At 35.4% G+C, this 23731-nt stretch overlaps 3 protein-coding genes across 5 annotated transcripts; 1 reads left to right on the top strand and 2 right to left on the bottom strand.

The window, feature by feature from the left end:
- Positions 1–44: 44 nt before the first annotated feature.
- On the bottom strand, positions 45–7192 carry ak7a (adenylate kinase 7a). Its single transcript, XM_058756542.1, has 18 exons — positions 7074–7192; positions 6845–6997; positions 6225–6333; positions 5937–6031; positions 5625–5735; positions 5437–5520; positions 4522–4610; positions 4329–4419; positions 4116–4193; positions 3874–4023; positions 3554–3682; positions 2897–3002; positions 2595–2723; positions 2450–2515; positions 1476–1673; positions 1160–1362; positions 227–385; positions 45–134 (listed from the first exon to the last, which is right to left on the bottom strand). Exons 1-18 carry the CDS (start codon positions 7152–7154, stop codon positions 99–101), a joined length of 2067 nt encoding a protein of 688 aa, XP_058612525.1. The 5' UTR covers positions 7155–7192; the 3' UTR covers positions 45–98.
- Positions 7193–8177: 985 nt separating this feature from the next.
- galca (galactosylceramidase a) lies at positions 8178–15012 on the bottom strand. Of its 2 annotated transcripts, XM_058756543.1 has the most exons (17): positions 14600–15012; positions 14440–14508; positions 14280–14343; positions 12843–12956; positions 12596–12735; positions 12469–12507; positions 12270–12397; positions 12007–12162; positions 11794–11918; positions 10917–11044; positions 10716–10805; positions 10530–10619; positions 10296–10440; positions 10032–10212; positions 9723–9886; positions 8808–8884; positions 8178–8725 (listed from the first exon to the last, which is right to left on the bottom strand). In XM_058756543.1, exons 1-17 carry the CDS (start codon positions 14726–14728, stop codon positions 8582–8584), a joined length of 1983 nt encoding a protein of 660 aa, XP_058612526.1. In that variant the 5' UTR covers positions 14729–15012; the 3' UTR covers positions 8178–8581. The 2 variants fall into 2 exon arrangements, with proteins under 2 accessions (XP_058612526.1, XP_058612527.1); XM_058756544.1 differs by lacking the exon at positions 14280–14343 and having other exon boundaries at positions 14600–14665.
- Positions 15013–15199: 187 nt separating this feature from the next.
- lgals8a (galectin 8a) lies at positions 15200–23569 on the top strand. Of its 2 annotated transcripts, XM_058755847.1 has the most exons (9): positions 15201–15371; positions 15577–15665; positions 17227–17437; positions 18444–18572; positions 18952–19002; positions 19573–19599; positions 21038–21126; positions 21254–21419; positions 22349–23568. In XM_058755847.1, exons 1-9 carry the CDS (start codon positions 15333–15335, stop codon positions 22496–22498), a joined length of 951 nt encoding a protein of 316 aa, XP_058611830.1. In that variant the 5' UTR covers positions 15201–15332; the 3' UTR covers positions 22499–23568. The 2 variants fall into 2 exon arrangements, with proteins under 2 accessions (XP_058611831.1, XP_058611830.1); XM_058755848.1 differs by lacking the exon at positions 19573–19599 and having other exon boundaries at positions 15200–15371; positions 22349–23569.
- The last annotated feature ends 162 nt before the right edge of the window (positions 23570–23731 follow it).

Below are 23731 nucleotides of genomic sequence, written 5' to 3'. Positions count from 1 at the left end.
GATTAAAAAACAGTAAGACATTAAATAAAGACACAGAAATGCACCCTTAATGAAACAACTTATTTTTATTGTACATTTAACTACAATAGCAGAGTGAGCTAATCATCTGAGTTGTTCCTGAAGAGGTATTCAGCCTGAAATGGAGTAAAGGGAATAGACACAAAGTAAACACAAATAATTTGTTGTTAAATAGAACATGTGATATGAAGTCTATGAGAAGTGTTACCAAAAAGTCCACAGGGTCATCAGGCTTGACCTTACAGCAGTCCATCAGTCCTTGTATGACAGTAGGCATGACATATTTCATCAGGTAGTGTCTCATGGGGACAGATCGTGTCTCTAATCGCTCAAATTCCTGCTTCTTCACCTCGGCCATGTTCCTGTTCTGAAAATATATATCAACAAGTTGAACAATGTAGTCGTTACAAGGGTAACAGAATTCTTTTGCTTGTGTGAGGTCAGATTTATTTATTTTTTGAAAGAAATTAAAAATTGTATTCAGCAAGGATGCATTAAATTGATCAAAAGTTACAAAAAAAGACTTTTACACATTTCAAATAAATGTTGTTCTTTTTAACTTTGTATTTATCAAAGAATCCTGAAAAAAGGTATCAGTTTCGGTCTAAGGTAAGACGGCCGTGTCAATCAACTATCGTTGGGGTGGGGGGGGGGGCTGAGTCCATGTGACGTCACACAGCTAAGAATCTGTGAACGTCTTGATTTGAAAAAGGGGATATTATTTATCTGGATTTAAAAAACACTGGGTGGATTTGAATCATTATAGGGTGGTTGTGTACATACACTGCCAACACACATTTCAGTTCAAACAACATGTAAAAGTGAATTTTGCATCCGATGACCCCTTTAAATAAAGCCAATGTGAGCATAAGAGACTTTGCTCAAAAACATTATAACAATCTTACTGACCCCAAATCTTTGAACAATAGTGAATGTGATGTTCACACTGACTTGAAGCTATTATAAAACGTGTGGTCTCCAAATACTGATATTTTACCACCAATAAATAAATATTGCAGGAAAAAAACAGTTGAATTCTCCTGGGAGAACATCACTTTTCTACTATATTTGTGGGTCACCTGCAGTATTACGGTAAGGACAAAGGATTGAGGTTTTGTTTCAACATATAGGTCAAATTTACCCATTCCTCCAAAAGAGCAGTCATTTTATCATTCTCCAATCTCTGCCTGAGTGCCTTTTCCACTTCCTCCTGTTTCAGCTGCAGGTGCCGTTCATCTTCTTTCCTCTTCCTCTCTTCCTCCATTTCCTCTGGACTCAGACCGTAGTTCTTCGGCTGCCCCACTGTCTTAATGATCTTCTTCACTATGTCCACATTCTCACAGTCTGAAAATGACAACATGAAAATGCTCAATAACAATACCGCCCTGCTTCATAATTGACTTTGAAAATTGTACTTATGTGAGCACAAAAATAAGTATGTTAGTTAGGGTTCTAACCAATGTGTTCAGGGTGGATTTCCAGGTAATCGAAATAGTCAAGCAAAGACTCATCTTCTGCCAAAGTCTCCCTAAATTTTGCAAGACTCTCTGTAAACTCATCTTGAGTGTAATGCATCTCTTCTGCCACATTCTGTGGAAGACTCCGAACACGCTCTTTCAGAAACTCATCAGTGGCATCCAGTGAGAAGACGAACTCTGTAGGTGAAAAGACCTGTGGTTATTAACATGTAACAGCATTTGCCAACCCAATTTTAATTCCAAAATGTGCCACATTGTACAGTGCCATTAAAAAGTTTGGGGGAAGATTGTTAAATGTTTTTGAAAAAAGTCTTTCATGCTTACTGAAATCTGCATTGTTTTTTTTAATAATAGAGTAAAAACAGTAATATTTGAATTAATATTACAATTTTAAATTGCTGTTTTCTATTTTTTTAAATGTAATTTATTCCCGTGATGGTGAATTTTCAGCAGTCATTACTCCAGTCTTCAGTGTTACATGATCCTTCAGAAATCATTCTAATATGCTGATGATTTGGTGCATTTCAGGATTGCTGAATAGAAAGTGCAAAAGAACAGCATTTATTTGAAATATACATTTTACTGTCATAATGTTTTAGACTTTTAATGCATCCTGGCTGGATTTTAATTTATTTAAAAAAAATAAATTAAAAAAATCTTATTGTCTGCAAACCTATGAACAGTAGTATTTCCAGGAAACAAACAAGACATGGAAGATGAAAGAGCATCTCAGTGATTCTAATTATTTCCCAATGTATCATTATTATTGCGTATTAACCCTTTATTGTGTGAACATTAACGACAAGCATTAAATTATAGTTTCAATTATATTACTAAGATGTTTGGAGACTGCATCATGTTTTGTTTTTTGTTTTTAACAAAAGAATATAAATACGTCTGTATGCAGGATAAGAATTGAAATTTCTCTGTATGCAGGTTCTGAGATTTCTAACCTGGAACCAACACTTTGCTATATTGGGGTATTGTAGATCTGGTAACTTCTACTTCCATGTTTTCACCTGGAAAACATTTCAGAAGTTACAGGTAAATACTTTTTATTTCCATTTAGGAGTTTTTGTTTAAAAGAATATAGCTGACCATGGAAAAGCTCTTTAGCCTGTGTATAGGTCTTTGGGTAACCATCCAGAACAAATCCTTGATTTCTGCAAGGCTTTGAGTTTAGCTTCTCTCTTATGATATGCATTACATATCGATCGTCCAACTGGCCTGTCAGAAAACATTATAAAAACTGGAATAAGTAACACTGGCTATATCAGATTTGTTACATATATCTATGCTCGTAAACACCACCATCAATCAATAGCATTTTCCAAACAATAACAAACTATGTCTTTAGTCACATAAAAATGGATAATGTCAAAGCATAATTTAATGCATACCATCATTCTGAAGCATGTTGTTCTTTAGAGTTTTAAGCTGCGCTTCAGCACCAAAGAGCATTTCCTCGTTCTCAATTGTCTTCTCATTTCCTTCAAGCAATTCCTCCTGAAAAACACATACTGTACATTCAAAAGACAGCTTCATAGACAGGGGCCAAAAGGTTTGTGCTAGTGAAAATGCTTCTGTTCTCTGCAAAGTAAAAAAGGTTTGCATTTTTAAGTCCTGCAACTGTCCAACAATATTTTTATTTTAATATAATATACACTACTGTTCAAAAGATTTTAAAATGTTTTTGCAAAGAAGTCTCTCATGCTATACCAAGGCTGCATTTATTTGATTAACAATACAAGTAAAAGCAGTAAATTTGTGAAATATTATTAAAATTTAAAACAACTGTTTTAAACTGTTTCTATTTTCATATATTTAAAAATGCAATTTATTCAAACTAATAAAACTGTATTTTTCTTCACTGTCACTTGATCTTTCAGAAATCATTTTAATATGCTAATTTTGTGCTCAAGAAATATTCCAGTCATTATCAATTGAAAACTCTACTGTCACATCTAAACAAACTTTTATTGCGTACTTGCTAAATAAAAAATCTTACAGAACCCAATTTTGAAAAGTTATGTAGAAGTTATGTAGATCTCACTCACCAGCTGTCTGACTTTCTCGTTGATGGTTTCATTGACGTCAATATGATGAAGTCTGTAATATCTGCACAACTTTACTGCAACTGAGCTTTTACCAACAGCAGGGGGCCCAAGAAGACAGATTTTTATTGGCTGAAGGAAATGCAAAATAGAATTATGTAAGCATGTTTTGCAAAACTATATTGTTTAGAAATCTCTTCATATTATTAAAAAATGCTAAAAGCTATTACGGCCAAAAACAATACAAAAATTATGATCTTATTTCTGATATATCTGATTACACTAGACACAAGCTTCCATTGCAAAGAGTTATCAAAACTTACCAACAGTTGTCTTGTCTGTTTGTATTCCTCCACCACTTGAAGTAGGTTATCAACTATCCCAGATTCACAATCCCAGTGGAGGTTTAATCTGTCCTTTAAGAAAACAGACTCAGTCCGAAGGTTGACACTGAGGTAAAGCAGGTCAGTGTCCTGTGAAAATACACAACAATCTGATATATTATTACCTTCATATATTATTTGATGACATGGCACAAATTTATGTTCAGCAAAAAACACCCTACCGTAATTGCCTTTGTGCCATAGGCGTCTTCCTTTGGGATGTTTTCTATTTTTCCAGACCCCAGGGTAGAGGCAATGGCCTAAGGAAACAGACAGCTGCATGTTTACTAATGATTTTCAGTACTGTTTTCTCATTGCAAAACTAAGTGTGAGCATTACATTCAGTATAACGGAATGCAATCACACAGACATAAAGACGTGTGATGATTTATTACTTTCACAATGTCTTCAAAAGTGTTCTTGGAATCATCCACAGCGATGAAATAGTGTGTTTTTGGTTTGTGATCAATGATGTTTTGGACCACTCTAAAAATGACAAATGATGACAAAAATGAAGCTAAAAGTTACAAGAAAAAAACACCAATCAATCAACATCATAAAAAATGTCATAACTGCAATTTTTCAAACCTTGCAAGGTCGTGGATGTGAATGGCAGGAATGACATTTGTCCCAGGCCCAAAAACAGGAACGCTGCTAAACTCTCCGAGCCAAGCTGTCTTGAGGAAAATGAAGACATTTTAAATGAAATTCACCCAAGAATGAAAATTTGGTGAAAATTTACTAAACCCCAGGCCAAGATGCAAATGAGTTTGTTTCTTCATCGAAATGTACACTTTGGAGAAATGTAGCATTACATCACTTGCTCACCAATGGATCCTCTGCAGTGAATGGGTGCCGTCAGAATGAGAGTCATAAAAACATCACAATAATCCACAAATAATAGTGAAAAGCTGCATGTTTGTAAGAAACAAATCCATCAAGGTGTTTTAAATTTAAACCCTCGCTTCTGGCCAAAATATATAAAGTGAAATGCATTCCATAATCCATAATAATGCTTCCTCCTGTAGAAATGTACATCCAATGTTGTCTTCTTGCATCAAAATTCACAGATATATTTGTTTAGAACTATTTTGGACTGTTTTTGTTTGTATCATATTTTTCTCCCGATTCAACTTTTTCACTGGAGAAAGCAATATTATGGACAGATTGTATTTTTGGCTAAAAGCATCTTAATTGTGGATTTGTTTAGTACAAACACACTAAAGTGTTGTGTGCATTACTTGCGGATTATTGTGATGTTTTCATCAACTGTTTGGACTCTCATTCTGACGGCACCCATTCATCGCAGAGGGTCCATTGGTGAGCAAGTGATTTAATACATTTCTGCAAATCTGTTCTGATGGAGAAACAAACTCTTCTACATCTTGGATCACCTGAGAGGGAGTAGGTTTTCAGCAAAATTTTTGGATGAACTATTCCACTAAATTTAATTTTAAATTCATATAGACAATTATGTTGCTCTCGTATATAGGATTTCAGTACTTTAAAGAAGAAGTGGAAGGTGTTCTCGCCCATGCCATACTGCAGTCCTGATGTTACAACATAAGTAGCCAGCTTTGACTTTTTCTGGAAAAAAAAAACACAAAGTTGTTTCATATGTTAAGCTATGCTAAGTTTGTTTCATATAATAAATGATATGAAATGTTTCCTAATTCTGGATTGATTATTACAGTCTTCCCAAGTTTAAGCACTAGTTTCTCTGTGCTGGTGTGTTCCTTAAAGTTTGGATGTGGTCTTCTTCTTTTGTAGTCATCTTCAGTCAAGGGGATGTCGGGATCATCCTTAAAAGAATCAGAAAATGAAACAAGAGCATGGTGTCTAGTCACTGTAATAGTCTGAGACCACTAGTAAAATGTTTTTACTTTGTATTATTTTCTAATACAAATATTTTGCATTCCAACTGATAATATCAACATAATATATATGGATTTTCAGTGTGATCTCAAAGTGGACCTCATTGTATGTTTAAAAGCAACACTCACAGGATCAGCTGGGTTGGTCAATGCCCACGTCATGATCGTTGACAGCAGGATGAATATTTTTGAGGACCCAAAATGTTCAATTTCAGAGTGCAGAGCTATGGTAAATACAGGTTTAATACACAGTATGATAGATTTGTTTTGAATAAAGAAAAAAAAAAAAAAACTGACAAGAAATGAAATGACAAGAAATGACTTTGCCCCAAAACCTAACAAGCTGCCATTTTTGGTCTGAATGTGTCTCATTTGAGATAAAGCCATAAGTAGTCTGGAAATTTGAGGAATTATTACCTGAAATGGCCCATGTTGCCTCATCTATGAGATCATTGTGTTCAGTGATATTATACACAATAACATCACACTGCATCAGACACTGCAGGAGCTCCTCTCGACTCAGAGACTGAAATATAATGAGATGAGATTAAATGAGCTAGATCTCTAAGTTTTAAGACAGACACATTGCCAGACTTGTTACCAGGGTCAATAACATAAAAATAAAAAAAATGTTTTCTATTGTCATAAAACGTGATATTATTATATATTATATAATATTATAAAGACTTATAAACCTTGAGACGCAGTCATGGTCTGCAGGGTATATTCTATGCTATCATTTTCTGTTTACTATTTTCTTTTTCTGTATGTTGGTTGCACCACGTGACTTTGATTTGGTGGACAAAAGTTTTTCAAATATGAATAATTGTTTAACAAAACTGCTTTAGGCTACTGTTTATTTCTTATTGTCTACTTAATAATAAACACAAATAAACAAAAGATACCAAAACTAGCCTTCATTCTTTTAATAATTTTTTCTTCAACGTTACGCTTCGAAAAATATCAAAATGAATTTTAATTCATTAATTAAAAACACACACCAATAATACAAAAGAAATGATAAATGATAAACTAACCCAATATTCATCCGAAGCGAAACTTAGTTTTGTGGCTTCTTTATTCGCAACTGTTCCGACTATCTGAAAACGCGCGGCTTCTGAAGACAGCTCGTGTTTGTCCTCCTCCTCTCCATCATTGAGCGACTCTTCGACGACACATGAGGACAAGAACTAAACAAAGCAACATTAAATCACACTGTTTGTGATATTAATGCAATTCATGTACCGGACTAGTAGTCTCTATTACCTGGGCGATATACTTGGACGAATATGTGTCGATGTTGTTGAGAAAGACTCGTTTGGCGCGGCTCTCGCTGTGGTTGGCCATGTTTGTCTTTTGGTTGTCATGGAGATCACGCTGCAGAGCCCTAATCTTGCGCTATTTATTTAGAAAATATTTTAAAATTTTAATTATTGGCTCCACAGTGTCCTAAAGCAATTGTGTCATAGTTTTAACAAATTTCATGTTTTTAAATAAATGTAATGGACATGTTCATTAAACATTTAAAAATTCTAATTATATTCATAGCTATAAAACAAGACATTTCACAACTAACATAATTTAATGATTGTTTTGGATACTCTTCATAATTATATATAATAGTTTATGTTTTAATTGAGTTTGGAGGTGTGTAATGCATGTTGCAATGTTTAGTGCAGCAATTTAAGTGTGGCCTGTAGGGTAATTTCTATTTATTTATTAAATTATTATTATTCAGAAGGACAAACTTGGATATTCCCTACTTGTTTCTTTTTTTCTTTACATCCACTGATCCATTAACAAAGCTCCAAGTGTAATTTCTGACTCCATATTTAGTATAAACTATACATTTTCTCTTTGATTTGTAATTTGTAATTTTAATAACTTTATCAGCCAACAATCCAGAAAACCTAAGAATTGTTATGACAGTTCTTGCAAGTCTGAATATATCATTCAGAGCTGTTCATTTGATGAGGGTTTCCAGGAAGCACCAGGACTGGAGTCTAAAAATACATTTCAGTAATATGTTTATGTCATTAAAATGTATTCCCAGTGTCATCACTGTGTCTTATTTCTATGATCTGCTTTAATTTGCAAACTGTTTAAAGAAGAGCACTAGAAAAGGTAATGCATGCAAGCTGTTATTTCAGTAATAGGGAAATCAGCAGGTATATGCTTGTTACATGATAAATGCGTAATTGCGCATTCATGATAAAAGATCATTAAGAATCATTCACCATTTTTTAAAGTTATGTATGATATTCCCAGTCTTAGGTTGAAGATATTTTTGGAAAAATCATCTAGAACATCAATGTGTCTATGCACTTGTATAGGCCTACATCAGTTTACTTTTATGATGTACATCCAGGACGCTTTTTAAACAGTAGGCTATTGAAGGAGTCATTTCGATTCATTCAATATTTCCCTCAATTTTAGTTCTATTTATTATTAAACAATTTCATATAAAACAATAACTCAATCAAATATGTCCAAACTGGTAGTTTGACATTCACACACTTCTTTCACAAACAGCCCAGTTACAGTAATTGGTACAAAACATCCCTTTTTGAAGAAGATAAACACTTCATACTTACATTCCTTAATCATAAACCCAAAAGTGAAAGTAAAAAAAAAAAAGACCACTCATCAAATTAAATAAAATAAGACATCCATCACAGTGTTTTTTAGCATTAAAAAAAAGAGATTAGGAAAGGGTTGAAAGGTGTGTAAGCAGCAAAAGTGTGTAATCATCACTGATGTGAAGTAGGCTTAAATTATTCTGCATTCACTTCAAAATTATCAAATTGTGCATATTCAAAAGAGAGAGTTCCTAGTGCAGCCCAGCCATTCTTGGGTTCAAGAACAACAGTGTTCTTCCACAGCGGATAGCCATTCAGCATCCCGGTGGCAAAATATCCCTGCAGACCAAAACAGGCCCATTTAAGAACAAAGACAATTAATAGTTAAAAGTCTACCATTTAATGTATATGTATATGTTACCTTGACTCTAAGGGTTAAGGTATACCATACACCTTCCCTTGTTCCTGACAGCCCTTCAGCAAGAACTCTCTGTCCACCTTTAATGTGAAAAACAAAGATTAGTCGTAATACAATAAAAATAGTTCACTGAGGTATGTACTAAAATTAAAACAAAAATAAGATTGGAATCAGATAAAACAAAAAAGAATTGATATATCGCACAGCTCACACCCATTACATGGTCCATCGGCAATTTGAATTTAACAGTTGGCGAGTAGTTTCAAACCACCAAAACAAACCCCAAACAAAGTTCATCTTGGCCAGGTTTAGTTCGAAATGACCCAAGTCAGCCAGTTCAAAGTTATTATTAGAAGCACAAATTAGGCACCAGGAATGCTCAGATTCTATCAAATCACTGTGCCAGATTTCTTCATTTGAAAGCGATCAGTAGGCTGCCATTGACGCCCTAGTTATGCACAGCTGCACTGAGCAAGAATTGCTCATAGGATTGTCCAAAAGGCCATGCATGTACAAAGCAACTTATTTTATAACCAGGGATTAAAACTAAAATGCTTGACTATTGTAAAATTGAAAGCCATTCAATGACTCAGAAAAATGATTAGTAATCAGTAAATATTTTAAAAACTAAACAGTGATTTTGATAATCTAGTTCAGGGGTCACCAGACTTGGTCCTGGAAGGCCTGCAGAGTTCAGCTCCAACCCTAATTAAACACACCTGAACCAGCTAATCAAGGTCTTACGAGGTATACTTGAAACTTCCAGGCAGTTGTGTTGGACACCGGCCCTCCAGGATCAAGTTTGGTGATCCCTGATCTAGCTTCTGAATGCCCCGTAAATTGGCAGACGAGTGAACATTTTAACATGTTAAACATGAACAAACTGTTTTCAAAGAAATAGAAATATAAAATGGTTACCTATATCATTTGTCACTTTATAGGTTCCATTTGCATAAATCCAATAAAAGACACCCTTTGCTTCTCTGACGGACTCTCCACCTTGATCAACTCGGGCCGCCAGGAACACACCTCCAGTGACAGGAGTTTCAATTAGGACGTCACAGGACACACTGAGGTCTGTCCTAGTTTGACAAGTAGTGAATTTTGTGTGAGACAGAATGTCATTTACTATAATACTGCAGTATTGATTACAGCATCTCTGCAAAATGTACGTTCTCCCATGTATTGCAGGCTCAGGAAATATCACAATACTGAGGACAATCATACCAGCTGTAGTCCCCGATGATGCTGATGGTCTGGTCGGCATCTCTAGCCCAGGTGACCGGCCGTTCGGTGACCACCTGCCGTAAGCTAAAGGCATGCGAGCCATTATCTGTGCTATTTCTGAAGTACTCAAACACACCGGTTTGATCAGCAAAATACGGGGCCTCAGAGAATGGAGGGTTCTCTAAGAACGAGAAGAAATGCTGTAATGAACATCAGTTGAGTCAGTGCTTCCGAGAGTTTCCTGTTGACACTAATATTCATTACCGATAGTGAAGTCATCAGAGTAATTCTTTGGAAATGGCCGGGATTTGGGGGGCTCTGGGTAGGCGCCTTTTTGTCCAGTGTTGACTGTTGTGATTGTGTAAACCTCATCAACATCTAGTTTTAAAGTGAATGAACCATTATAGACCTGTGTGGAAACAGGAAGGTTCATTTACTGTCTATTCATTCCACAGTGTGTAGAGACATGAAATATGGAGTGAACTGATTCAAATATACCTTAATAGGACTGCTCCGCTGAAACAGTGTATCTTTTTTGGTCTCAAAATCCAATTTTGAGTACCACACTTGAAGGTCAGTGAGATGTGCCTGATAAAAGATGAAAGCACAAGCAACATAATATTAAGCCTTAAGGTTAAGAAATAAATGGATAGAAATATCAAATACAGACAGAACTGCACTTACAAAAGAACCTTTGAGCTGAAATGTGGCTATCTGAGGAGAGACGTCAAAGTGCGGTAGAGGAGGTCGAATGCATTGAGAGTGATTGTGCGTCTATAAAAAGAGGAAGGGAGGAGTGTTCATAATGTGCATAGAGATCAAAATAATATGATTCACTAAAACTTAAGACATTCACAAGACATAAGAAAATAACTAAGCACCCACCATGGTTTCAATAACAATCGTGAGGTTCCCTTTACGGTCCGTTAAAGCCACATAACTTCCTCCATGGGTGAGATTCCCTACAGTCTGCAGATAAAACCAGCCTGGCTGTGTAAATTGAGTAGTGTGTGCTATGGGAAAAAGAAATACCATTTATCAACACTCATGAAATAACTTGCATTCACTCTCATTGGCTACAACGACCATTCTCATTCCAACATGCTTGCTTGACACGTGAGAACCAATGAGGTTTGTTCTCCCATCAAGCATGCATGGTTGAGGTTCAATTTACCATATTTAATATGCTCAATATATTTGCATTGATCAGTGTTTATACAGTACATGAATAAAAGTCTACATTAAATGTATTCATCATATAAAACAACTGCATCTCTTAAGAAGGCTTGTATTAAACAGCTTACTTTTTGAAGCGTGAACGTTTTGTTAGAATGGACTTTAAATGAAGGGAAAGAAATCTCAATAAGATTTCTTGTTTCAGTAAGAACATCTTCATTTGTGTCTTGAAGACGAACAAAGTCTTATGTGTTTGGAATGATATGTAAATGGAGACAGAATTATCTGTCCTTATTCCTTTAAAATATTTACGGAATTTAATAGAAGTCTGCTCAATTAATACTGTATCTATACTATTCCAAAAAAAAGAAAGAGAGATGACAAGAGGCAGTAATTTAGATGCCTAAAAAAGGCATGCCACAACAATCCTGTATACCCTGTTTGGTATATGAAGAAAAATAGCACTTTTTGCCAGGCATGATCTGAAAACAGTAGGGCAATTCAGAAAAAAAAAAAAAAGGAAAATCTAAAAATTGAAATAGAAGCTTTGAAAGGTTGACCCCAAAACTGGCCAGGAGCATGTTACCAGTCATCCATATTGGAGATTCCACTACATAATGTCCACTCCAGGGCTCATCGGCTGTCATCAGCCCATCTCCACCAAAGGACAGATTCTCATAGTAACTCGCTATCAAATTCCAGGATATAGTCCTAAAACAAAGCAGTCCTACTCTGAGCACATTAGCATAAGGATGTATATTGCAGAGAAAGTGAAAGGTGTAATGTGTAAACAGCTCACGAGGTCATTCTGCCGTTCACGTAGTTCTGGTTTAAGATACGAGCCCAGCATCCGGCACCGATATCGTCATCGAAGGTGCTGTAATCTTCAGAGGACCAAAGCTTCTTCTCCGTTAACAGAGCTTCCTTCACTGTTTTGGTGCCTGGGTAGTGGACACTGTAAAGATTTGAAACTCTTAACTATACTTTAGTTTACACTTAATAGCTCAGCTAGTTGGTCAATTATATGGGTTCTTATAAGGGCAAAGAAAGCAAACCGCTCACCCGATCACCTCAACAGCATCATTCAGATATGAATCCTCCAGCATGGCAGCTGCAATGGACCAGTCTCCGTCTGCAGCAATGATGCCGATATTTGTATAACCAGCTCTGTCCAAGGTATCTCTCAGCACCTAGGTAAATAACAGACAGACATCTTATTGCCAATTTAGTTAGGCTGAAGAATTAACTTTTTTTTTTTTACCTTAATGTATACTGAATCATATTTCTTTTCATTCCATATCTGAAAAAAAGGTCAAACAGAGAAGTTCAAATAAAGTTTCCCTCTAAAACATCATAATTATTTGCACTATTAGCTAGTGCATACATACCCCAATATAATCAATGTCAAGGTTATGATGCTGCTTTGCTCCATAGATCCATGTAATAACATAGTCGGCAGTGATATTTGGAAAGAAATAAGGCCATTGGGTTCCTTCTCCAACCCATCCCGGAAATGCCCAGGGAAGACCTTCAAAATCAAAGCTTTGAATCAAGTCAAATATCTGTCATCGTCTCTAGATTATTTCTGTCTTTCAATATATAAATGGCAAATGGAGTGTGGAACAAACCGATTACCTATCAGCTTGATGTTTGGATTTCTCTTCTTGGCTTCTTTCATAAGCCACCACTCATATCCACGGAAAAAATTGCCTTCGTCCTTACTGTGCATGTGAGAGGGTTCTGTGCCATCTGTCAAACAGACAAGTAAATAACCTTTAGTAACCCAAACATAATGTTAATACATTTTGTTTCTGGGAAATGTAAATAGCTGAGACTGGTCACTTTACAACAGTTTGTTTCAGTCTAAAATGTTTTTAATCTTAATATAAAAATTTGTTTGTAATTTTTCTATTTTAATGTTTTATTTTGCATTAATAACTCCCACTGCTATAAAAATGGGTTGACACTGATAGTGATTCGCTATGACAAAGCAACCTGGCAGCTCTTTTTTTATTTTTTTTTCTCTATGAGTTGGCAATTTCCTGCAACATTATCGTCAGCGATTGTTGGCTATGTTTCATAGTTGGACAGAGTTCAACTTTATGCAAATGAGCAGCTACTACTAATGGTCCACCACCTGATACATTTAGATACCATGACAGAGTAGGACCACCTACTAGAAAACCAGTCGGAGACTTAAAGTGTAAATAGTGTTAAAATACAATTTGTAACTCAGTGTACTGTAGTACAATATAAAATCCAATAATACGCAATAATAACAACATATTCAGTGCATATGAAACCCTAAAGCCCACTCCTACACCTGCTCCTAACCCTAACCACACTGAACCTGCTTATCAGTAAAGAATCCTTGAAGTTCTAAGAAAAGAGACACAGTTTTGAATGTTTATGCACATGCTGTATTTCCATTTTTATTTTCTTCATTTTATTTGTTCTCCTGCTCCTTTATTTGCACTTCCTATAAATAGACATTCAGTTTCTTAAAAAAAAAAAAAAAAAAGTACACTATTTATTTACATTTTAAAGTAAAAACAATTATTTTGCAATTATTAATTATTATTTCATTTTATGTTTTTGGGGAGTCACATCACATGAAATTTTACAATCTTTATTAACCTTGCCTTGCCATTAAAAAGTCAAACAAATTAGTTTTTGGGGTTGGAAGGGGTCATCTTTATAATATCTTTTCCGTTTTGTGTTTTTTTTTCTCAGCATGTTTGTATCACATGACTTTCGCACCATGTGACTGATTCTGGAAAAAGGTTTTTAAATAACCAGTGAACATGTTTTGTTAAACTATTGTTTTCTATGAAATACTACGTTATCTTTTCAGGCCTATCTTTCTTTTGAGGAGTTTTTTTTTTTTTTTTTAAATCTGAATTGTTATTCATTCAAAAACATGCTCATCATAGAAGGGGAGTATTGAATGTATTAAATGCATTTTTAATGTATTATTGAATATGAATGAATAGAATTAATGAATAGATGCAGACAAGATAGATATACACAGTATAGAAAGAGAAACAAACAAAGATAGACACTTTGTATTACCTGTGGTTTGAGCATCGCCTCCTATTTCTACTTTTAGCATGTGCAATGAAGCTCCAAAGTTTGGCTGAATAAAACCAAACCCACATTATTACAACACCCGGTTATTCAATGCATGTCTATAATTAAAAGCCACGCATTTTAAGCTCATGTGACCCAATACCTTGAACAAGTAATCCAATACACGACTCCGATACGGTTCTTCATAGTTGACAAGAAGTCGCGAAGTAGCCTGTGAACAAAAGCAAGCTAGTCACCCGCAACCACCGACACAACTTTGACAGTATGCAAATAGTAAAATTTAAAAAGTTATTATGACTTACTCCTCCTCCACTTAATCCACCTATTCCATCAAATTCTCTCCCTAATCCACCCCGATCATCTATAACATAAAACTCAGCAGAGCACCCGAGAAAGCAGGAGACCGCGAACAGCAGGTTGTGTGTTAGCATGTTTGTATGGACTACTGATGAAGTTTGTCATGAGGATGTTTAGAATTTGTAGATAACGTTACTTCCGTGTCATGTGCTCCGACTCAACTTCACGTGAAACGCATATTAATCTGACACTATAAGAGAAAATCCTCTCTTCTTTATATAAACATGCAAGGGGTAAAACGTGATATCATTAATTCAAGAACTACGCATGCAAACATGTAAAATGATTTAAGGTGTATTACGTATTTACTGCATTTCTCTCATTCCATCTTCGAATGAAAAACAATACAAAGCGTCAATATACGAATAGCGCCGTGATAGGTCAGTAAATATATAGCGCTCTGATTGGCCACAGTGTCACCCTGAGACCGCCCCGAATCTGAGCGTATCGTGCTCAAATCGCAAATGATTGGTCAATGAACGCGTCGCGCTCGTAAGCCGCACTGATTGGCCACTGAACGCGTCGCGCTCATGTAGCGCATTAATTGGTTACTGACTGCGTCATTGAATTTTCGCATGCGGAAGTGAAAGTGTTGACAGCGTTTATATTTTCTTCCTAAGCTGGTGATTAACTCGTAAAAACAGCATATAAAAAGACTCTCTGAGCAGCATCGCCAATATGTCTGCCGCAAACCCGAAACAAACGATAATGAATCCAGTAAGATTTATTCTACTTACACTTTTTGCTAATGGGTCAGTGTTTAAAGTACATAGACTGATAAGTTTAAGTTAGACTTCATCTGTTTATCTGTTAATGCTTTTGTGTTTTGCAGGGATGAAAGCGTAAGTGGTCATATCTTGTAGACCTATAAGTCAGGGCAAACTGAGTCAGTGTGTCTCATGATTTTAATTTCTGCCTGTAGACGATTCCTTATGCTGGTACCATCCTGGGCGGACTTCAACCCGGAGAGATGGTGCTCATTCAGGGCAGTGTTCTCAATGATTCAGACCGGTGAGAGATTAAACGCTTTGATTTGGTTTCATATTGGAATCATTCTTTCCACAAATGTGACCCTGGACCACAAAACCAGTCATAAGGGTCAGTTTTTTGAAATTGAGATTTATACTTCATCTGAAAGCTGAATAAATATAAATAAATGGTTCGTTATGATACAACTATTTGAAAATATGGACTCTGAGGGTGCATAAAATCTAAATAAATTGAGAAAATCACCTATAAAGTTGTCCAAATTAAGTTCTTAACAATGTATATTACTAATTAAAAATTAAGTTTTGATATTTATGGTAGGAAATGTACAAAATATCCTCATGGAACATGATCTTTACTTAATATCCTAATGATTTTTGGCATAAAAGAAAAATCGATTATTTTGACCCATGCAATATATTGTTGGCTATTGCTACAAATATACCCCAGCGACTGGTTTTGTGGTCCAGGGTCACAAATTTCACTGCATTCACTAGACAGGAGGTAGTACTGTAACATTTGAGGTCAAGTCACCCTTATTTCTAAAGCTCTTTAAACAATACAGGTTGCGTCAAAGCAGCTTCACGGAGATAAACAGGAAAACATCAGAATAAGTTATGGAAACATGAGACTGTCCAGATTCTGCTGTAAAGCAGCCTTGAAAGACAATAGTGTCATTATTTGGCTCAAGCCAACTCAGTGTTGGTTCAAGGAAGGGACCATGATCATGGGAAGCGGAAGAAATCATTTCAGTAAAATCATTACAAGCCAATTTCAGCCTTACATAAACATGCAGACATTACTCAAGCAGGATATATTATATCAATAGAATTAAAAGATGATAGAAGCACCAGACTTTCTTCATGGGCAATTTTGGCCCTTAATACACTATTTGCATACCCATTAGTAGTAATAACAAAATAATAATATTTATTTATTTTTAGTGTCTACTGTGTTTTACAGTACACTCAAATGCATCACCAGAATTGTTTTTTTTTGGAACATGATTAAAACAACAAACACAACAAATTTACAATTTCTTTCATCTTAAATTATATATATTCAAGGTTTTTTTTGTCATGTTTGCTAACATTTAAACAATTTTGGAATAAAATTTCTCCTTTGCCTAATTCATGGCTAACATTTTATGTATCTTAAATATAGACAATTAATGTATATTATAATGTTTATATTAATTAATTAACGTCCCACTTTTTGCATGGCTTTAAAGATATACATTAAAATATGTATTTATTATTATTATTAACAAACAAAATTTAATTTTCTTCATGCAATATATGTCTGTTGTCTCATCTCCAGCATGTTCATCTTTAATGCTGTTGTCTCTGTGTTAACCAAACAAAATACTCTTTGTAAAATTGTTGGTCATGTTGAAAATTGCGAAACAGCTGTGGGACAGTCAAAATTTGTGAAAAGTGTAAATAATTTTCACACACACACACACACACACACTTTGTGTATGAAAATTTGTTAGTTAGCGTAAGTTGAAGAAACACCCTGCTATATATTTATATCACATTTGAATTTTGTCCGCAGACAGTGATAAACAGTGAAATATCTTCAGATTTCAGGTTGACTTGACCTGCGGGAGCAGCATGAAGCCTCGGGCAGACGTGGCCTTTCATTTTAATCCTCGCTTCAAGCGGTCTCCCTACATCGTCTGTAACACACTGCAGAAGGAGTACTGGGGGAAAGAGGAGATCCACTACCTGATGCCCTTCAGACACGGAGCTGCCTTTGAGATCATCATACTCGTGCAGAAGGATTTGTTCAAGGTTATAAACAACTTGAGTTCTATCAGTTTGGCTCTTGTTTATTGCCATATGATGCCAACTTTAATCTCATTCTCTTGCTTAAAATGATACAACATAAGTGACTTTATGTTAGCTGTTTTTAGAAAGTTAAAGGTGAAGTGTGTCATTTCTGGATGCTGAAATTTCTCCTTAATATGCAGCAAGCAAGCTGCCCCCAAAAGTGTAAACACGGTGGCTCTGTAGATAAAAACAGTTGACTTGTTTGAGATGCCACATGCCTTGCCTTGAATGTAAAAGAGAGTAGGCCGCTGCAGTCAGGGGAGGAATAAAAAACAACAACTTCATAGTGGTATAGAGATCCATGCGAGCAAAAGCAGATGCATTTATGCTCTTCTTTTCTTTTTTTTTTTTTTGCATTTGAAATTCTGCTGCTTTTGTACCTGATGCAGTGTAACCAATATTTCATCTCAAGGATGTGAAGGAGTTTAACTCTGTAATAATCTTGATCTTGAATCGTGTCTTGACCATTATTTTATTTCCAAAATATGATCCAAATTGCATAATTCCTAGAAGCCCCTAAAGGGACATATATGACAAATATGACTGGCATTCGCTCACAAAACTTTGCATTCTTGCAAACAAAAACAAAACTGGTGTTGGAAATAATATGAGCTTGGAGAAAATAATAGATTTCAGTGTTTTTGTGAGTTCTCAGGGAAATGCAATACTTTTGTGAGAGAGAGTAAAAGGTTTGTGAGCCAGTGCAGTGTTTCTTGAGGAAATGCAAAAGTTTTGTGAGCGTTGAAGTGTAATTTTTCCTCTTATCTTATGTTTTGTCAAATGGTCACAAGAGCAAGTGTTCAGAAAAAATGTTTGCAAATAGTGACTACCTTTTCAAATCCGTTTCGTGATGCTGATTGGAGCAGAAATTACACGCTCTTCCGTTGATCCTCCAAATTCCAATCATTTCACAGGTAACTTCTTGTTGTTATACCGCTTAAGATATACATTGTTTTACTCCCTCCAGGTGGCGGTAAATGGCTCTCACCTGCTGGAGTACAGGCACAGGCTGGAGCTCAAGAAGGTGGACACGCTGGCCATATCAGGGAAGGTTCAGATTCAAGCCATTGGGTTTATTCCCAGTTCAGTGAGCAAGGTAACTGTTTATCTATTGCAGCTTTAAATGTTTGAAACATTTTAAGAATGATTTTGGATTTGCATTGAAATGTAAAAAGTAGCCTGAAAACTGAAACTTTAATGGGACTGACAGATATATAAATACTGTCAATATAGGAAAGGTATATTTAGAGAATCGTAGCAGATCAATTGTTTCATAGGTCAGAGGTATAGAGTACATGATCAGGGCAAAAGCATTGTAAGCTTAAGTACATTGTAGACCCATTGAAACCAATGGAGCTACGATCAATTAGGCTTGCGACGCTTTTGGTGAAACGCAGCCCGGTATGTTTACTGTTAGTTATGATGTGGCTGGGATTGCATTTTGTGATATAAACGTGTTCTTTTGATATTTTTAGAGCTCCATAACACCTTCAAATGCAGTTGCAAGCAAAAGATCACAGCCTTATGTAAGTGACTATTCTGATACTGCTTTTTTCTATATTCAGTATATGCACATTATTGTTCAAAGGACAGTAAGATTTTTGTAATGTTTTTAAAAGAAGTTACTTATGCTCCTTTATTTGATCAAAATACATTTAAAACAGTTTAATTACAATTTAAAAGTAATGTTTTGTATTTTAAATGTATTCGTGTGATGGCAAAGCATCATTTCTCCAGTCTTCAGTGTCATTCCAATGTGCTGATTCAAGAAACATTTCTTACTTTTATCAATGTTGAACAGCTGTGCTGCTTAATATTATTGTTGAAACATTCATTTTTTTCAAGGTTCTTTGATTAATAGCACGTTCAAAAGAACAAAAGTATTCTTTACTGACCTCTTTTGAACAGTAGTGTATTTCTCTCTATACATGGTATGCTTTCTCTGTATGAAAACTACAGTACTGTTCAAAGTCTTACCATTCAGAATTATATATATATATTGTTAGTGAACTGATGTGTATCTATATTTTGCAGTAAAATAGATAGTTTAGCTGAAGCGGTTTAATTATAACATTCCCTCCTCTTTCATCCAATAGTCAGTCATGTCGGAGTCAGGTGACACGGTGAGTACATGTTAGGCTGAACAGTTTCTTAAAGGGCAAACATGGGTAAATTGTTTTCACATGCGACACCAGTTTTTATGTGGCAGCGTTACTTTTAACTGGAGATAAAACGGGATAATTCAATATCAGAATAACTGAAATCAAATTGAAGTGGGTGCCTCACAGTCTGGACAGAAACCAGGACATTGGCATTATCTGGTCACTTTGACCCTTTACAGCAAGCACCTTACTGATTAGAGACCTGTAGGTATATAGAGTACAAGAAGAAACAGTGTATTGTGTCTTGTTGCTAATGGCGCTTGCCAAGTCAAGCATCACTAGAACTATAACTATATATATATATATACTTCAAACAAGCAATAGTGCATCTAAAATAAAAATTCTGGGTCCCACCTTATATTAGGTGGCCTTAAGTACTATGTACTTGCATTTAAATTCATAATTTGATACAATGCACTTATTGTGTACATGTTTTTACATTGTAATTACATTTTAAAAATGCCTGCATGTAATTACATCTATAATTACACTGTTGAGCTATCCCTTACACCTTAACCCACCCTTAAACCTACCCAGACCACCAAACATTGTATTTTGCAATACAATGGAAGTTACTGGTAATCGAAACTATTGGTTACCAACATTCTTCTGTGTTATGCAGAAAAATGTCTTAATGTTCAACACGTTAGGTAGAAATGTGAATTGAGTGTAAATCTTGTAAGTCCTAACTAAGCATGATGAGAAAAAGGACATTTTGTCAATGGCTATACAAGTGTTTCTCTGGGTTTCTTCACTTATCATGAAATCCTTATCTGAAAACTCTAACAACTAGCTAACAATGCCCTGGAGACCACCTATAACACCCTAACAGCTGGCAGTGCATTCGGAACACATTAAAGCTGGAATATACCCCACAACTTTTGCACAGATTTGTGCCCCAATTTGCCATCTGGATGAGTCGATGCAAATTTTAGGCAGTTGGAGCTTGACAGATTTCACAGAAAATGATATTGTGTATGATTGGTACTGGTACAGCTTCAGCCTATGATTCCATCCAGTTGGAGGATTTCAAGTATGTTTGATATTTCGAGTCAATTTTAGAACAAACATTGTTTTCATTTTTTTTCATGCATCTCCTCGTAACGAGGTGCACATTTGTGTTTTTTTTCTTCTTCAGGAACGATTTGAAAAGTCTGTTAGTGTGTGATCCTCAGTCATTTAGTGTGCAATGCCCAGACTTTCTTTGTAACCATTTACAAAGTCAGCAAGTGTCTGATGCCTAGTGGTTTAAAATCTGTTCCGATTTTAAAAGTTGTGTAGTGTATTCCAGCCTTAAATGACTGCTAGCAATACCATAGCTGGGAATTATTATTGTGGTTGCTGTCTTTGTTGTGCTGAATTTGAAACCATTGTCAGATGTGTTTCTTTTTCACTCCAGAGTCTTCCATTTAAGAGCAAACTGGCGAAAGGATTGAGTCCAGGAGATTCCATTATGGTGAAGGGGCAGATCTCTGGTTCCCCAGAGAGGTATGAGAAGAAAATAACCATCAGGAATACCACTGCAGTATTCTAGATATACAAAATACATGCTTTTTGTCATTTTTAACCCATTTTTCATTTAATAATGTATTGATGTCTTCCTTTATCCCCACAGTTTCGCTGTTAACCTGCGCATCAGTAACTCAGAGGACATTGCTTTTCACTTAAACCCTCGTTTCAAAACAGGTTCCTTCGTTAGAAACTCTTTCCTGTCTGGTTGTTGGGGGGTTCAGGAGACCTCCATCCCCAGCTTTCCCCTTTCACCCGGGCAATACTTTGAGGTACAAGGCCTTGTTTGTCGCTAAATGAGAGCTTTTGTTGAAATTTAAAGTCAACATGAAATCAAAATGAATTCTACTTATTTTCTTAACGCACATTCCTGGTTAATTAAATTCACATTATTCAAAAAAAGAAACTATTCATCATAATGAAACAACTTTTTTTACCTCTGAAATGACTTTTCTTGTTAGCTGACGTCACATTCACTGCCTGGAATAGTTCACTCGACAATGAAAATCACCCTCAAGTTGTTCCATGCCTGTATGAATTTTTCTTCTGTTGAACACAAAAGGAGATGAATGCGGGTAACCAAACAATTTCTGGTCTCCATTGGCTTCCATAGTATTTTTTTTTTCCATAATATGGAAGTCAATGGGGACTAGAAAATATGTGGTTACCAACATTCTTCAAAATATCATCTTCTCTGTCTAACTCATACAGGTTTGGAACAATTGGGGTGAGTAAAAGGTGACTCATACATAAATTATATATATATATATATATATATATATATAAATAGATTTTTAGGCATCATTTGTTATGTAAAATGTTAATTAGTTACAGTAATGGAAATGCATGTTACAGCAATGTTATATTTACTTTGTATCATGCTGTAAAAATGATGTACATTATGTGAAAAGTAAAACCAGAATCACCATTTTAAATGGCAGTATTCAAATATTTTGTTTAAAACTGAGCCTTTTATCTAACTTGGAAATATGTCAAATAAGTTAAATGGCTTACAAATGCAGATTCATGTTGACTTTAGAGAATGATGACTTGGTTTTGGTGCGTTTCTCTGAAAATGCAGGACGGTGGCCATGATTGGGTTAAATATTTCATCAGTTCCTGCATGTGCATCTTATTCATCCTTGCTGTGTTTTTGAGTGGCATCTGCTGTGACCTCTGACCTCATGTTTTTCCATGGCAGATGATCATCCTGTGTGAGGCTCAGGAGTATAAAGTGGCAGTAAACGGGTTCCACCAGCTGAAATACAAGCACCGTGTGCAGGATCTAAGTTGCGTGGATGTGATCGAGATTTTGGGAGATCTAGAGCTTAAGGATGTGAAGATCTGGTGAGCAGCTCCAGCTTGACGACCATTTTCCTCCAACCAAGTGTATTTAATCAACCTGAGACTCCTGCAGCTGAAGCTAATCTGTACTATTGAAGTTTATTCAAGTATTCAATAATTTGAATTTGGGCTAAAATGCGTCCTGGTGTGGCCGTTCTCATCTGACCGAACATTATACTCCTCAACCACTTTGTCTAACAGTTAGCATGTTTGAAGTTTTATTCTTTGTTGTTTTGTTGGCTTGTTTGTTTTAAGTGTTAAATTTCAGTTGATTATAATATTGATAAGGTGTGATCTGAATGACAAGAAGTTGCCCATGACTAAGATAAACCCCAGTCGCTGATTATTAGTTGAGGAGATTTGGAGATGATTTGAACTTGAGCCTGATTGAGGTGCAGTTGTCTCCACGACTTTTTGTGTGGAACACGAAAACTAAACATGGTTGCAATGGGTCAAAAAAGGTTGCAACAGATGGACGGAAAAAAAAATACCATCTGGCAGGATGTTAATGGTTGTGTGACTGTAATTGTACTGTCTGTCTAGCCATTTGTTTTCCGAATCATTCCAAGCTAATTTCCAGGCATTTGGAAAATTACAGATTGCAGCTTTGAATTTTACACTGTTAGGGCAAAAACAGGGCTGAAAAACATACCCATCCATTAACCATCCCAATCATGAGTATAATAATTGAAGTTGAGTTTCTTAAAACATTTCAATTTCCTTCCTGCGGGGATGTGTCATTTTTACATCAGACAAGCATTTGATTTGCTAATGCAAGGCCTGCACTAATGCATTTGACTTGGCATGATAGGAATATCAAATCAATAAATCACGTTCACCATTGGTTTCCAGAACTAAAGATAAGCACTTTTTTTTTTTTGGTTTGTTTATATTTATAGTTAATAACAGAACTATGCAACATTCCAGCAGCCAAAATTGCTTTTTGCTACTACTAGTTTTATGAATTATCTGATAATTTGTTTTATATATATATATATAAAATTTGTGTTTTGTTCCTCTGATATCTGTTGATAAATGCATTAAAGATAAGCAATATAATAAAAATATATAATACATTGTCTAGTAATTATGGTTGTGTTTTGTGAGTTATTATTACCATTTATACATTACATTGAAACTAGATTTAGGTTTAATCTCTTTAGAAACCATTAAGCAATTTCTATCAGTTATCTGTAAATTAGAATAACTAAAACATTTCTTTTATCTTAGATTTATGAAT

Source organism: Onychostoma macrolepis, chromosome 20 (genome assembly GCF_012432095.1).
Source record: "Onychostoma macrolepis isolate SWU-2019 chromosome 20, ASM1243209v1, whole genome shotgun sequence".
In the NCBI taxonomy this organism is placed as follows: domain Eukaryota; kingdom Metazoa; phylum Chordata; class Actinopteri; order Cypriniformes; family Cyprinidae; genus Onychostoma; species Onychostoma macrolepis.
Note: the sequence above shows the minus strand (reverse complement) of the source record. Positions and strands in the feature narration are given on the sequence as shown.

Coding starts and splice junctions, on each gene's coding strand:
- ak7a (XM_058756542.1), bottom strand. CDS start 7,154: ATGGCCAACCACAGCGAGAGCCGCGCCAAACGAGTCTTTCTCAACAAC. Junction 5,521..5,624: donor TGCTTAAACTTGGGAAGACT/GTAATAATCAAT, acceptor TTTTTTTTCCAG/AAAAAGTCAAAGCTGGCTAC. Junction 4,194..4,328: donor CTTTTGAAGACATTGTGAAA/GTAATAAATCAT, acceptor CTGTTTCCTTAG/GCCATTGCCTCTACCCTGGG.
- galca (XM_058756543.1), bottom strand. CDS start 14,728: ATGCTAACACACAACCTGCTGTTCGCGGTCTCCTGCTTTCTCGGGTGC. Junction 11,045..11,793: donor ATCTCCAATATGGATGACTG/GTAACATGCTCC, acceptor TTTTTCCCATAG/CACACACTACTCAATTTACA. Junction 10,441..10,529: donor AGCGGAGCAGTCCTATTAAG/GTATATTTGAAT, acceptor GTTTCCACACAG/GTCTATAATGGTTCATTCAC.
- lgals8a (XM_058755847.1), top strand. CDS start 15,333: ATGTCTGCCGCAAACCCGAAACAAACGATAATGAATCCA. Junction 15,666..17,226: donor GTTCTCAATGATTCAGACCG/GTGAGAGATTAA, acceptor AAATATCTTCAG/ATTTCAGGTTGACTTGACCT. Junction 18,573..18,951: donor TTCCCAGTTCAGTGAGCAAG/GTAACTGTTTAT, acceptor TGATATTTTTAG/AGCTCCATAACACCTTCAAA.